General features: G+C 48.1%; 1 protein-coding gene across 1 annotated transcript; it reads left to right on the top strand.

The window, feature by feature from the left end:
* The first annotated feature begins 1,368 nt into the window (after positions 1-1,368).
* Positions 1,369-13,437, top strand: LOC133130450 (RE1-silencing transcription factor-like). Its single transcript, XM_061245056.1, has 6 exons — positions 1,369-1,489; positions 4,369-5,317; positions 6,015-6,098; positions 7,066-7,499; positions 7,587-9,631; positions 10,004-13,437. The coding sequence occupies exons 2-6, from the start codon at positions 4,378-4,380 to the stop codon at positions 10,011-10,013; spliced, it is 3,513 nt and encodes a 1,170-aa protein (XP_061101040.1). The 5' UTR covers positions 1,369-1,489; positions 4,369-4,377; the 3' UTR covers positions 10,014-13,437.
* The last annotated feature ends 1,539 nt before the right edge of the window (positions 13,438-14,976 follow it).

Genomic DNA, 14,976 nt, shown 5'->3' with positions numbered 1-14,976 from the left:
TGCCCCAAATAAAGCATTGATTGAGAAAACTGGTTTAGTTCTACCATTTTCAAGGCTAGACCAATTGATCTGGATCTTCAAGGTTCATGAAAATGTGTTATGTGTCTTAGGCCAGTCAGTTTTTGGCTGGAGATGAGTGCGCCTTTCAATACAATTTCTTTTCTCTGTAATCTTGCACTCTGTAATATGCAGATACATTGTCATTTTTTGAAGTATTTTATGCAGTACCATCTAATCCAGGACAAGCTGTTCATGGTAGAACTGTGCATTGCACGATTGTCATGAATGCATTAAGTGTACATTGTCCGACATTAAAAAAATAAAATTAGAACTCTCAGTATTAAAATAATAATAATAATAATAATAATAATAATAATGAAGATAAAATCCGGTTAACCCCAACACGTTCGCCAAGTCAAGACCTGTCACATGACTTCCCAGCCCTGTCACATGTGAAAATGTGATTACATTTATTTTTATTTTTTGCAATAATTACTATTTAATTGCTTTGACTAACTGCTCTGTCCCCCATCCTCTGTACCTGAAATCATCATGTTATTCAGCTCTTGTAAGCTTGTCAGTTTTGCTTGTAGTTAAGAATGTGGGGAATATAATTTCTAGTGGAAAACTGTTGGACAGTTTACAAGGTGTCCCACAGAAATACAAACAATGACCACATACTCCCAAGCATTAAACTATGCAGCATACGAACCAACTGACATCATGGAAATACGTTAATACACACATATTCTCACGTAAATACATTTCAATACAATACATAATCAGTCATATTGGCAGAAATTATATTCACAAACTTTGATTGAACTCATATGGTGATAATAAGTTTATATTAGGAATTAAACACAAAATATTGTGTACAATATTAATGTTTTATATTTGTAATGCCACGTTTGCTAAAATGTGACAATTTGATTTTGTTCTTTCAACCGGAGAATTCAATGCACCAGTTTCAAAAGCAGCTTGAATTTGGGGTTTTATCTGGAGGTGATTTCACGCTCCTGATAGAGATCTAGCAATGAGTTCAGTTTGTCTGACTCGTTCTCTGTCTGAGAACCATGGACACTCAACTGTTAGAAAAAGTTTACAAACGCATGATACCATCAACGCTCCTCGACGTCTACACACAAAGGACTTCGACCATGTGGCGGTTTAGTATAATAGTAAAAGCTTGATCCAAACGGGGTTTAAATGGACAAACCTAACAATTTATGACAGTATTCGGCGACAGAGTAGCATGTCGCATACAATGAAACCGAGCAATTTTAATTTACTACAAAATTAATTCGTTTTAAGACTTCCTTGTTAAACAAAATCACAAGTGGGATAGTGACGCTCGTACGCGGTGACGTCATGCATCGTTGTCTGCTTTCAGATCGGTGTGCTGGAATGTGAGGTCTACAAGCAAACAGTACGAAAAAAGTGCTAAAATATTTATTGAAAGTTTCTTAACAGAAGGCGTGTATCTACGGTAAGTGTGCAGTATGGGGAATCAAACGTTTCATGTGGTTTTATGTCGGCGTTTCCAAAGTGAAACTTTACTTGGCTTTTTCTGAAAATGGAGGGTACTTTTGAGGAAAGAAGTAACTTAGGCGCTGTCCAGCGCGCAGATCAGGACCACGGCTAACACTCGTTACACGCTCTCCAGAAAGTTTGAGATGTGCATTTACTATATTTCCTCTTAGTGGTGTCGTTTGTGTCTTTATGATTGTTTTATACAATATTATCTTTGTTAAGTACATGTGGAAATCATCCACCACCACACCCCCGGTGGATGATTTCCGTTTACTTTCTAACTTTTCGTTAAATGTGCACTGGATTGGGCCTTGGTTAGGAAGCAGGGTAGTTGGACAGCGATTTAACTCCTGCTGCAGTCAAGCATAAACATTCCCCATCGGGCTGTAACCCGGATAAGTAGCAAAGGGGGTTAGCACCATGTTTACTACACGAACAACTGACCGGTCAGAGCAGCAATTCCCCGTAAAACGTAAGACCGTGGCAATAATATTTTTTTTCTAGCTAATGCTATCAGGATAGCCAACACAGTTCACTTTCTGAAAGACAATGCAGTTTGACCTTCTGCTATTAGGCGAATTATTTATTGTTAGTATAACTATTGCATATTTGTTAAGGTGTGTTCAATGTTAAACTAGGGATCAGCCATGTTGCTTAAATGTCTTGGTTATAGCTACCTAATGTTTAGGTAAAGTTTTCTTTTTACCGTAGTTAGCCCATTAGTTTGCTAGCTACTTAGACGAATAGCTTGTTGAGCAGCTACATTCTATCAAGCGTCGCAGAAAGCTAAACATGTTAAATTTTGGGTATTTGTTGGTCGGTCATTATGAAGGTTTGCCAGACGTGTTTGATGGTGAGGAGTGAAGTTGGGAGTTCCATCGCGTTAATCCCTCTCCTTCAAACTCTTTCTAACTTGGCAGCGCAGGTTGGTGCTGCTGTTTTAAAATGGCCGATCACGAACCACAACCACTTGTCTGAAGAGGGGATTGCGAGGAAATGTGTTTCTGTATAAGTTGTTAGCCTACAGATATAAATGGTATAAATGTTTTCTCATGGGTTAAACGTTTACCTGTCACTTATGGATGAAGTTGTTCTTTATTCAGTTTAAGCCGATAAAAAATACCTAGCTGCACAGAAACGTCTTAATTGATTTTTCAGAACTGTATTTTTTTATATTAAATAGCTATAAGTTAGATGGGTAATTTAGCAAATTAAATGGATAACTGAAATGGCCACAATAAAAATAAATTTTGGAACCGGAAAAGTAATAATTCATTAGAATGACGTTGTCCCGTCGTGTGCAGCTTGACAAATTCAATGGGGTCGTTTGAGTGACTTATGGTTTTGACCATTGTTACCGTGAGAGTTATCTAAAGTTTATTGTAGCTTCATTCCTAAATCATGTTGTATATTACAAGATGGACAACAACAGTTATATTTGAAGCCTCTCCATTGTATACAGGATAAACATACTATTTTACACCCCTCTCTTTGAAGATAGTTCCTTTAGTAATATGCCTTGTGCTTACTAACAAAATGCAGAATGTAGAAAAAGCATAGAAAAAAAAACTACTGTACGTATTTAACCCATGTCTGCTAAACACACAAACGGGTTGAGGTAAAAGGCCAAGATGGTGGGCTGTCATTAGGGTCCCTATTCAAGCTTAATAAAAGGAGACTTGGGGGAAATTTGATCACAAAGTGAAGATTCTTCAGGGTGAGTTTGGTTAGCAGAACTTGGCAAATGGTACTATAAATGGAAATTGTTGAATTCCCGCACAGTATTTCTTCATACAGAGCATAGTCACTGTGTGGAATAGCTTGCTAGGACATGTAGTGGAGGCAGAAACGCTGGGGGATTTCAAGACCAGGCTTGATAACAGTGCTGAATACTATCTAGCTTTGAGGTGAACTAAGCATTAGGTACAGAATTTAACATGTAGTGGTAGGAAAAGGTGAGCATTGTTTGACTGAATCGCCTGTTCTCATCATGGGCAATTCCACAGTAATGTCGACCTGTGCACAAAAAATATAAACGTACTTCCTTCCAATTAAACTCATGTCCCAAGCAGTCGATTGTGACCATTTTGAAATCTGATAAAATGTAGACAGGAAAATGCTTAGATATTGATTTATTAGTCTCATTACCATTGAAATCAGTGCTATTTGGCAGCCATCTTGAAAACATTCAAAACCATTTCAGATGACAACAAAGGTGTTATGACAAAATTTGATTGGGAAGGAGATCGTCAAACAATGTGCATTTAAGATTTTCACATCCATAACCCAATGGCGTCACATCCATAACATAGTATATCCGTGATATATCCATAACCTCATAAAAATCAAGAAGATATAAATGTTTTCAAAATTGCTATTTTTATGTTCAGCCAAGCCCTCCTACATTACATGGATATCAAACTCTGCTTTAGACTTAAATTCTTCGAAAGTGTATAGTCTCCCCAAAACACCTGTCTTGCTGCGTGATACTCATAACAATAGTTTGAAAAAAATTTTTTTGGCCCTTCCCCTCAAGTTGGTGGTATGATAATGTGCATTAACATTTTTTATCATGTAAGAAGAGTCATTTTTCTGAGGGATTATGTTTGACATTTTGTATCCAAATGTCACATCCATAACGTTGGACTTGCCCTCATAATGACATGCTATCTTTGCTATGCTATGCAATGTTTTGCTATGCTGCCTTATGTAATGCTATGCTATGCTATGCTATGCTATGCTATGCTATGCTATGTTAAGAGGATGTATCAGGTGCTCAGAGCCCTGCTTTGGTTGCTCTGCAATTCTGACCTGTTGTTGTCCCCCCCCGCGCAGGAGCTGGGCATGGCTCAGACGGTGCACCCCACCGTGGTCTGCATGTTCGCCCCCCCCCTGGGCATCACGCTGGAGGCCGGGGAGCCCCCGGTGCTGGCCGTGCCGCAGCTCGTCATGCTGGCTAACGTGGCGCTGACGGGGGAGGGCGGGGCCTGCGAGTACGGGGCGGGGGAGGAGGAGAAGCAGATGGTGGAGCTGACGACCGTGGGCAGTGGCAGCTACACCGACAGCGAGGAAGAGGGGGAGGAGGAGGAAGAGGAGGTGGACAGCCTGATGGGGCGGTACGAGTTCAGGGAACACGCCGCGATCCCGATCCAGACCGCCGACGTGCACCCGGAGAGCGTGCCGCCTTCTGCAGGAGGGGAAGAGGAGGAGGAGGAGGACGACGACGAAGGAGAGGAGGGCAAGCAGAGGAAGCGGGCCCCCCCCGAGCTCGTCTGCGCCCCCCCGGCCGGCAAGCGCAAGCGGGGCCCCCCCGCCGAAGACCCCCGGAAGAAGAAGCCCTTCCACTGCAAGCCCTGCCAGTACCAGGCCGAGAACGAGAAGGACTTCGTGCGCCACATCAGCGTCCACGGCAACAAGAAGATGGAAGCCGTAGCGGCCAACGAGGGGGAGGAGGCGCGGGGGGAGGCGGGGCCAGAGGCGGTTGCCCCGGAGACCGGGGACGGGGCGGCGGCGCTCAGCAGTAAGGGCGTGATTCGCTGCGAGCGCTGCGGCTACAACACCAACCGCTACGACCACTACCTGGCGCACCTGAAGCACCACAGCAAGGAGGGGGACAGCCAGCGCGTGTACCGGTGCACCATCTGCACCTACACCACCGTCAGCCAGTACCACTGGAAGAAGCACCTGAGGAACCACTTCCCCAGCAAGCTGTACACCTGCGCCGAGTGCTGCTACTTCTCCGACCGCAAGAACAACTACGTGCAGCACATCCGCACCCACACAGGTACGCTCCTCACACACACGGGTACACATCCTCACACACAGGTACGCCCCTCACCCACACAGGTACGCTCCTCACACACACAGGTACGCTCCTCACACACACAGGTACGCCCCCTCACACACACAGGTACGCTTCTCACACATACAGGTACGCCCCCTCACACATACAGGTATGCCCCCTCACACATACAGGTATGCCCCCTCACACATACAGGTATGCCCCCTCACACACACAGGTATGCTCCTCACACACACAGGTACGCTCCTCACACACACACACAGGTACGCTCCTCACACACACAGGTACGCTCCTCACACACACAGGTACGCTCCTCACACACACACAGGTACGCCCCCTCACACACACAGGTATGCTCCTCACACACAGGTACGCTCCTCACACACAGGTACGCTCCTCACACACACAGGTACGCTCCTCACACACACACACAGGTACGCCCCCTCACACACACAGGTACGCTCCTCACACACACACACACAGGTACGCTCCTCACACACACAGGTACGCTCCTCACACACACAGGTACGCTCCTCACACACACACAGGTACGCCCCCTCACACACACAGGTACGCTCCTCACACACAGGTACTGTGCCTCCTAATCCAGGTGTGCAGTGAATGGAGTGTACATGAGAGAGAAAGTGTACCTGAATCCTCCTCTCTCTCTTCCCGGCAGGTGAACGGCCATTTCACTGCTCTTACTGTCAGTACACGAGTTCTCAGAAAACGCACCTGACCAGGCACATGAGGACACACTCAGGTGAGTCACCTTTTCCACCCGTGGAACCCTACGCTGATTATAGAGGATATACTATCCATACTGTATAACAGGGATACTCAATTTCACCCAGAAAGGGCCAGTGTGGGTGCAGGCTTTTGTTCCAACCCAGCAGTTAGGACACCTGATTCTTCTCATGAACCGTTATAGTCTTTGCCGAGCACCAGGGATCATGTAATCGAGTCCTGGAGGGCCGTTTCTGCCCTTATTTCACCACGGATTTGAACCATCCTCCGTGTGGATGTTATCGAAGACAGAAAGTTCGGCGTCAGAGCCCTTAGATCGTCTCTGAAATTGTTTGGCTGCCGTGATCTCAAATGGGCCATGATAGAATGGTTGAGCGTGCACCTGGCAGCCTGGGAGGGCGAAGCAGAATAGGACAGGCGTGCCATGTGCACGAGGGTCTGAACATCACGCACGGCATTGCTGTGCCTTCTTCCTGATGATGATAACGATAATGATAACGATAACGCTAACGCTTATGCTAATTCTTTCCCCATTGTGTTCAATGCCTCCAGCGGAGCAGTCGGTTAGCCGTTAAAAACGGTAAACTGGTATGTATGACTGTGTGTGGGCTGGTTCCTCAGCCGTTACCGTTGCGCTGTGTCCTGTAGTTTCCCCCCCCCCCTGTTCATTGTGTTTTCGTCCCCTCCCTGCATGTGACTGTGGACTGTACGCAATATACGGCTGAATGAAAAAAATCAATTTTCACACCCTACACGTCTCCACCGGCGAGGTTGATGAATGTGGCCGTGCCATGCACACAGTCGCATAAAGAGAGGGAATGTTCAGCAGTAATGCCTAATTACTACTGGCCCCTGGAGACATTTAGGGTCTGAACTCAGGCAGTGATTCGGTACCCCCCCAGCCCCCCCCCCGCCCCCGATTAAAATCAAGAAAGACCCGATTGTGATTTTGAGTTCACGTCTCGTATTTCCCCCCCCCTCAGGCGAAAAGCCGTTCAAGTGCGACAACTGCAGCTACGTGGCGGCCAATCAGCACGAGGTGACGCGGCACGTGCGCCAGGTGCACGGCGGGCCCAAGCCGCTGAGCTGCCCGCACTGCCCCTACAAGACCGCCGACCGCAGCAACTACAAGAAGCACGTGGAGCTGCACGTCAACCCCCGGCAGTTCCTGTGCCCCGTCTGCAGCTACGCCGCCTCCAAGAAGTGCAACCTGCAGTACCACGTCAAGTCCCGCCACCCGGGCAGCGCCCACGTCACCATGGACGTCTCCAAGGTGCGGCTCCGCGTCAAGAACCTGGAGGCGGCCGGCGACGGGGCGGCCGGCAGGAAGAAGGCCCGGCGCCACGGCCCGGCGGGAGGCCCGCGGGAGAAACCCGGCCGGGGCGACGGAGCCGGATGCCGAGAGGAAGAGGAAGAGGTGGAGGAGGAGGAGGAGGAGGAGGAGGTGGAGGAGGAGGAGGAGGAGGAGGAGAATTCCTCAGGCCCCATCAATCTCTCCCTGAAGAAGACGGGTAGGACCTCCAGAGTTGCCGAGAAGGAGAAGAAGGAGCAAAGCCTCCCGAGGGAGAGGGAGGAGGGAGTCCAGGAGGAAGGGAGTGCGGACGGAGGGGAGGGGGTGATGGAGGGTAAGATGAGGAAACGGCGGGAGCAGGCCACGCCGGAGAGGAGGAAAGCCGCACGTGTTGGCAGGTCGGCGGGAACGGGCCGAGGGGAGAAACGGGCGCAGAGAGAGGCTGTCCGATCGGAGCCGGGGCCGGTTCAGGGGAGCGAGGGGACGAGGAAGCGGGCGGTGAAGACGAGGCCGAAACGCGAGCGGAAGCCGGAGAAGATGCCGGACGCCCTGCCGGAGCCGGAAGAGGAGGGAGCGGGGGAGGGCACCGCGGAGACGAAGACGAAGACGAAGAAACGCGGCAGAAAGAGGAAGAGCGTGACTAAGCGGGTCGCAAAAACGGAGCGGAACGCCGCCGAGGAGGCGGAGGTGCCTCCGAGGGTTCAGGACGAGACCCCGGAGAAGCAAGCGAAGACCAGAGTGGGGAAAAGGAAAGCCAACGCAGCGGAAACCGTGTCGCCAGACGGAGAGGTCTCGGAACAGCCCGCCTCGGCCATGAGGAGCAAGAGGAAACGGTCGGAGGACAGCGCCAAGGCGCGAAGCGAGGTCCGGGTCCCGAAGGGCCGCAAGCCCGAGAGACGCAGCGCATCGCAGAGCCAGAGGGCCAGCGCCAAAATCCCGTCACCGGGACAACCGGGATCGCCGGAGGCGGAGCCGGAACCGACCAACGAGGACCCAGAACCCGGCGCAGAGGAGGATGCTGAGAGTTCACCTGAGAGCGACGTCGGCCCGCTCGCAGAGTTCCGGCTCGTGCTGGAGGAGGACCCGGAAGTTTCCGACCAGGCGGGCGACCAGCGTCCCGACCCAGAAGGCACCGGCGCTGCAGCCGGGCTGGGTCCAGTGGAGGAGGAGTTGGAGGCGGCGGATGCTGCAGCCGAAGCGGACGGCGCCGCACGCCAGCGCGGGCTGAGCGACGCGCCCGAGAGCGGTAACGAGGGCCGCTCCCCCAGCCCGCTGGCCCCTGCTGTGGCCCCTGCTGTGGCCCCCGGACCCAGGCAGGCAGGGGGGAAGAAGGCCCTGCCCCTCCTGGAGCTGCACAGGGCGGGCGAAGCGGAGGAGGACGAGGGCATCCACAGCCCCGACGGCAGCGAGATCAGCGACAGCGTCTCGGAGGGCAGCGACGACTCCGGCCTGAACGGCTCCACCCCCACCGACTCGCCCGAGAGCCTCGCCACACTGGCCACGCCCACGGATACAAGCCCCTCCCCCACGGAGACGAGCCCCTCCCCCACAGAGACGAGCCCCTCCCCCACGGAGACGAGCCCCTCCCCCACGGAGACGAGCCCCTCCCCCACGGAGACGAGCCCCTCCCCCACGGAGACAAGCCCCTCCCTCACTGAGAGGCCCTCCCCCATGGAGACGAGCCCCTCCCCCATGAAGACAAGCACCTCCCTCACAGAGAGCCCCTCCCCCACTGAGGCAAACTCCGCCCCTATAGATACGAACCCATCCCCCATAGAGAAGAGCCCCTTTCCCTTGGAGGAAAACTCCTGCCCTGCAGAGACAAGCCCCTCCTCTACTGAGATGAGCCCCTCCCCCACAGAGGGAAACTCCTCCCCTATATATACAAACCCCTCCCCTATCGAGAAGAGCCCTTCCCCCATCGAGGGAAGCCCCTCCCACAATCATAAAGGCCCCTCCTCTCATGAAAAGAGCCCCATCCTCATGGGCAGCCCCTCCCCCAGCAAGAAAAGCCGCTCTCTCATCTCTGACATAGACCGCTCCCCTATGAACACAAGCCCCGCCCCTACAGATATAGGCCACACCCCCATTAAAGAAGGCCCCTCCCTGACTGAGATGGCACACGCCCCCTCCAAACTCACGAGCCACACCTGCATCTTCTGCGACCGCACGTTCCCCGTAGAGGTGGAGTACAGGCGGCACCTCAACCGCCATCTTGTGAACGTGTACTACCTGGAGAGTGAGGTCGGACAGGAACAGTGAGTGCCCCGACTCTTGCACTGTGCTCTCGAGCTCAGATTTGTTATTTAGCTGACGCTTTTATCCAAAGCGACTTAACGGTTGATGAGACTAGCAGTGCGGGGTTAAGATCCGAGTACCAGTGCAGGCCTTGTTTTGGCTGCACTGGGTTTGAAACCTTCAGACCTTTCGGGTGCCAGTCACGTACCCACCTTAGTCACGAGGCTACAGGCTGCCCCGCTTTCAAAATCTTTTCCAATATTTTTTTTTGATGTCAAGACGCCATTGTGTCGAACGCTTTTAAATTCGGTGTCTGTTTTATAACTTTTATTTCCTGCTGTTTTGTAATTCGTAGTAACGGATCAGATTTTTGTCCGCTTTTGTCTTTTAAGGACAGAGTGAAAGACGCCTGGTCCCTGTCCCGCGGGGTTCACTCTTTATTGTGTCCCTGGAGACGAGTGTCGCGTAGCTTTACGGAGACCGAGCATCCGAACTCGCCACCAAACACGCAACCTGCTTCTGCGCGGTCGGCTGTTGTGCCTTCCCTCCAGGTCCCAGACTTTCCTGCGATTCAGTTGGATCACAAAAAACAATGTATCATTAATCAGGGCTTGCGAGATGGACGAATCGCGGGGAGGATCCTCTTGTGACGTCACTGTGCGCTGCTGTTACCATGACGGCAGTGGAATGGAGAACAATCTTGAGAACAACGGAAAGACTCCTGGAGTTCCAGAATTCCTGTTGGGCCTGGGATCGTTGGCTTCCCGCTTCCTGTGGGAATGTGCTTCCTGGTCTTGCCTGTGGATGAGGGCTGGGCGGTTTCGCTCCAGGGGGCCGGTGGGGCGGGGGCGGGGGTACGTAGCTTTTAGTTTCCAGCAGTTACCCCGGCTAAATGAGCTAACTGGCTGTACACACCAACGCTGGCTCACTAGATCACAGTAAAACCTTTCATATAGGGACGCAAGACACTGTCGTTCTTGTGCTTATCAGAGTGTTTCTAAAATGTCAGATCACGTTAGCCATATGGCCAATTAAGTAATTAAGCCCAGAAGTTGCCGTGAAAACCAGACACAGACGTGGACCTCGTTGCCCACCTCTGCTCTTGATCATCCTAGCCAATACCTGCAGAAAGTAGCTCTCCCCCTACTGGGGAATGGCGGTATGACACTTATGAATATTTTCTATAGAAGAACCAAAGATGGCCGTCGGCTGTACTACAGTTAAGAGAGAGTGGCCAGCAGCTCTGTACGAGTCCTTTAGCAGCACAATAACAGGGCTTCCCCCCTTATTTCAGTGTAAGAAGCTCACATTTGGCCTGGGAATAGTTACTCATTCAGAGTCAGTCCCCATGTGAACGAACAGCCTGGAAACGTGTGCCTGGCATTCTTTTTGTTTTCATTGAGCACTTTTGACAGAACATATTCCTTAACACACTTTTGCTTTTGTGTATATTGTTTTTAGCTGTAGATTATAGTTTTACGTTCCTGGGGTGTGTGTTTTGTACAGTCTCCCAACTCTATGCAGTGGAACGCACCTTGGAGATGTGCAAAAGCGTAAAGAGTTGTAAGGCTCAGTAATCCACGTCCAATTCAACAGATATATATAAAATAAAAGATAAGGGCAACAGGTAGTCATCTTGCCATTTTATGTTGTACAAAGTTGAGTGGGTTTCTATTTAGTAGTTGATTTCTATTTCTGTGTATAGCATATTTTATTGGAGATGGACTCTTTGTTGCAGTTATTCATTTATACATGTGAGAATGTACATATTTTAAATATTTTAAGCCTTTTTCTGTGTTCAACATTAAATAGTTTGTTGACCAGGTTCTTTGGTGGGCCCATTTGCGGTCACTGTGGTAGTTATTCAGGTTCTGGTCAATTCATCAGAACAAAAAAAACAAAAAAAAAACATCTTGGCTCCAGGCAGAATTTCTCATATTTCACACTGTGAATTATCTGTTCTGATCGTCACCCACAGGATCATTGTGTGAGTCAGTAATTCTGAGCCCTCTATATCAGTGCTGGCCAGCCTAGTCCTGGAGAGCCACTGGGTGTGCTGGGTTTATAACCCTGGTCCTGGAGAGCCACTGGGTGTGCTGGGTTTATAACCCTGGTCCTGGAGAGCCACTGGGTGTGCTGGGTTTATAACCCTGGTCCTGGAGAGCCACTGGGTGTGCTGGGTTTATAACCCTGGTCCTGGAGAGCCACTGGGTGTGCTGGGTTTATAACCCTGGTCCTGGAGAGCCACTGGGTTTTTATTTTCACCTTAAAATCAGCAACCAATTTACACCCAAGAACAGGGTGAGGCGAGTCAACTGTGTAATTAACTTAACTGATTGAATCGATCAATTAGCTACTGAGTCACAACAAACCCAGCACAGCCAGCGACTCAGGCCCAGGCTGGCCACCCCTGTCCTGTCGCCTGTGCTGATCAGCTTTGGCTTTCAAAGGGGACGCATTGTGGAAGGGGGACGCGGAGCTAAATGTAGTGCTTCCCAAGAGTGGATTGTTGATTTATTTTTCTTATTCTTTTCAATAAAATGTCCAAAGATTTATATTTTGTACGGTTCTATTGTTTTGCCATGGTTGCTGAAAGATGCAGTCGAGTTTATTTTATGCCCCCAAACTTGTTCTTTCACATCTTTGACAATCAGCCCACATCGGTCCATCGCCACAATTTGTAAAGGCTTGCAGTGATACCGCTAATAAACTGTCACAACTGTCAATTATTTTGAATTCTGTTATGGCTGGGTTGTCAGCATAACCAAGCAGATTTTTGATATGTTGTGTTCAACTGTAAAAACAACGGCAAGCTGTCCAACCATTCCTGTGTGTAGTGTTTAAAGTACAGACATTCTTTGGAGCATTTGCCTTATTTGGTTAGAGTTGTCTTCGTCACAAAAGGTGCTCCCAAAGTTGGATTTTCCATAGATATTGTAAGTAGGTTCTGAGGAGATAGAGTTGCAGCGATTTAATCTGTATTCGTGGAGGAACCACTGACTGGAACCCGCAGCTAAAAAAGTAGTTTAAGCATTTTTTTTTTTTTTGTGTGCTTTTTCTAATTTCTCGGAGCTTCTGACCGTGATTTTGAAGACCTTACAAAAGAAACGTTGCCTAAAGATGTTATGTTAATCATGTATGACCCATGCTTCTAGATTAGCAGAACCAGTGCAATACATACAAGAGTGATACCAAAGCAAAGCAATGTAGAACTTTAAGAGAAGGAGTCCATTTTGAGTCCCTGAGTGCAACCATCTTGGAAACTATTCTTTGTTTCCGTCCGAAATTCCACACAAACGTGCACTCTTGGGTGAGTAGGTTCTTTATCACAGTGAATGTTGATTCATCCGAGTGTAAAAATGATCATTTATAATTGTCTGTTTTCACTTATTGGTAGAATGATCAGGTATTTTACATTTATTTTTGTTTATAGAGTGCTGGTACTGTTGTGCAGTCACATGATCTTCATGTAAAAATCTGTATATTCGCATTATTTTACCATGTGATGTCTCCCATTTGTGATTATGCTATATCCACTTTTTTTATTGACAAAAAAGAAAGTTCTTCCTTTGTTGCTACAGACCTTTAACTGAATAAATGTGCGTCTTCTGCCTCAGTCATCCTTTCTATTCTAACTTGTCTGCATTGACTGAAGTGCAAATGTTTTGTGCATTTCCAAAAAAGAAACCGAGAATTGGATAAGAAGTGTGCTGCTTCTCCGTGTTCACTTTGATTATGACTTTTATAAGGCCTGCGATCTGCTCTGACCTGTAGATGAACTAGAACTTTCTCCCGGTGTGTTTACATCAATAAAAGCTGAAGAGTACTGTGGCGTCCGTGGACTCTTGTGTGCATTCAGGTGGACTTTCAAAGGGCACTTTCACCACTGTTCTCGTTTACATTTCCTGCCTTTTAAGAATTGTTTCTCTCCATGGAGGTACAGGTAATGCATTCTATTTTTTTAGTTTTTCTGGGTCCAAAAATTTCCATTCCGATTTTCTTTTTTTTCTTTTTTTCTCTCAGAATTTTTCCATTAATAAATAAGATTCTGATCCATAATTCTGGAAATGTGGAAACCATTCTGCCGTACCCTCTTAGAAATAAATGGTTATTTCGCTTTTTTAAAAAAGAACCCTTTTTAGTTCTTTATGGAACCCTCTGTCATAGGTGTCAAGTGTGAAAGCTTCCAGACAAACAACCATTTAACTTGAAGGTTCTTCTATGGAATCAAAGCAATTTTTATTTTATTTTTTTGTTGATGTTCATGGTGTCTAATCCCGGTGTGGCCACAATAAGATCCGCACAGCCGTTGGGCCCTTGAGCAAGGCCCTTAACCCTGCATTGCTCCAGGGGAGGATTGTCTCCTGCTTTGTCTAATCAACTGTACGTCGCTCTGGATAAGAGCGTCTGCCAAATGCCAATAATGTAATGTAATGTAATGTAATGTCTTACAATTAAGCACATTTTGTGTTTGAGCAACAATAATCAGCAGAACAAAGTCTGTCTGAACCTAGACAATACTATAACCTGGTGCTGGAAATTAGAATTATCCTTAACCTCGTTTTCAAACAGTAGTACACTAAATAATTTACCACCATATACTGTAAAAACACCCCTGTGGCGATTAAGATCATGCTTGGTTAGAAGGCTGGATATGTATGGTTGCTCAACTGCAGGCAACATTACTAATCCGCAGTAGATCTGTTTCGGCATCCAATTTATAACAACTGTATTATATTCTATATTATATTCCGGCACAAGGATACGCTTTGACAACTTCACTTATAGGGTCATGTACTGTAGATTCGTGTCAGATGCAGTCGTGCTAAAAACGCTGCAGAGAGCTCTGGAATAAGAGTCGCGCGTCTTCTTTAAGAAAGGGTTTTTTGCGGATTAAAGTAATCCTCTCTCGCCCCCACAATCCTCTGCGTGCCAAATTAAACAAAGGAAACATATACTGTCAAACGGTTAGTTATATATAGTTACCTTATGTAATGTGTAGATGGAAAAATGTGGGTACGTCGGCTATATGAGACCTATACATAAAAGAATCCTTCATTGGTTAACCCAACCTCCTGCCCTCCGCACTCGCTTCAGTTTTGACGTGTTGGGGCACACACAGCGATAAACTATTAAGGAGGAGGAAATTCCTCCCGATTAACAACGCGAACGAACATTTTTACAATTTCAACCATGGACCTGCGACACATAGCGTGCTTACGAATGTTAGTGAACGATGTTAGTTCGTGAAGTGAAGCAGTTTCAATCGGACAGATTGACCGCCGAGCTGTAGGCTAACATTTATTTTCCCGTTTTGATTAGTGCGAACGTACATTGGGAGCCAGAGAAGAATGGCCTCACGTTA

Source organism: Conger conger, chromosome 6 (genome assembly GCF_963514075.1).
Source record: "Conger conger chromosome 6, fConCon1.1, whole genome shotgun sequence".
Taxonomy (NCBI): Eukaryota; Metazoa; Chordata; class Actinopteri; order Anguilliformes; family Congridae; genus Conger; species Conger conger.
Note: the sequence above shows the minus strand (reverse complement) of the source record. Positions and strands in the feature narration are given on the sequence as shown.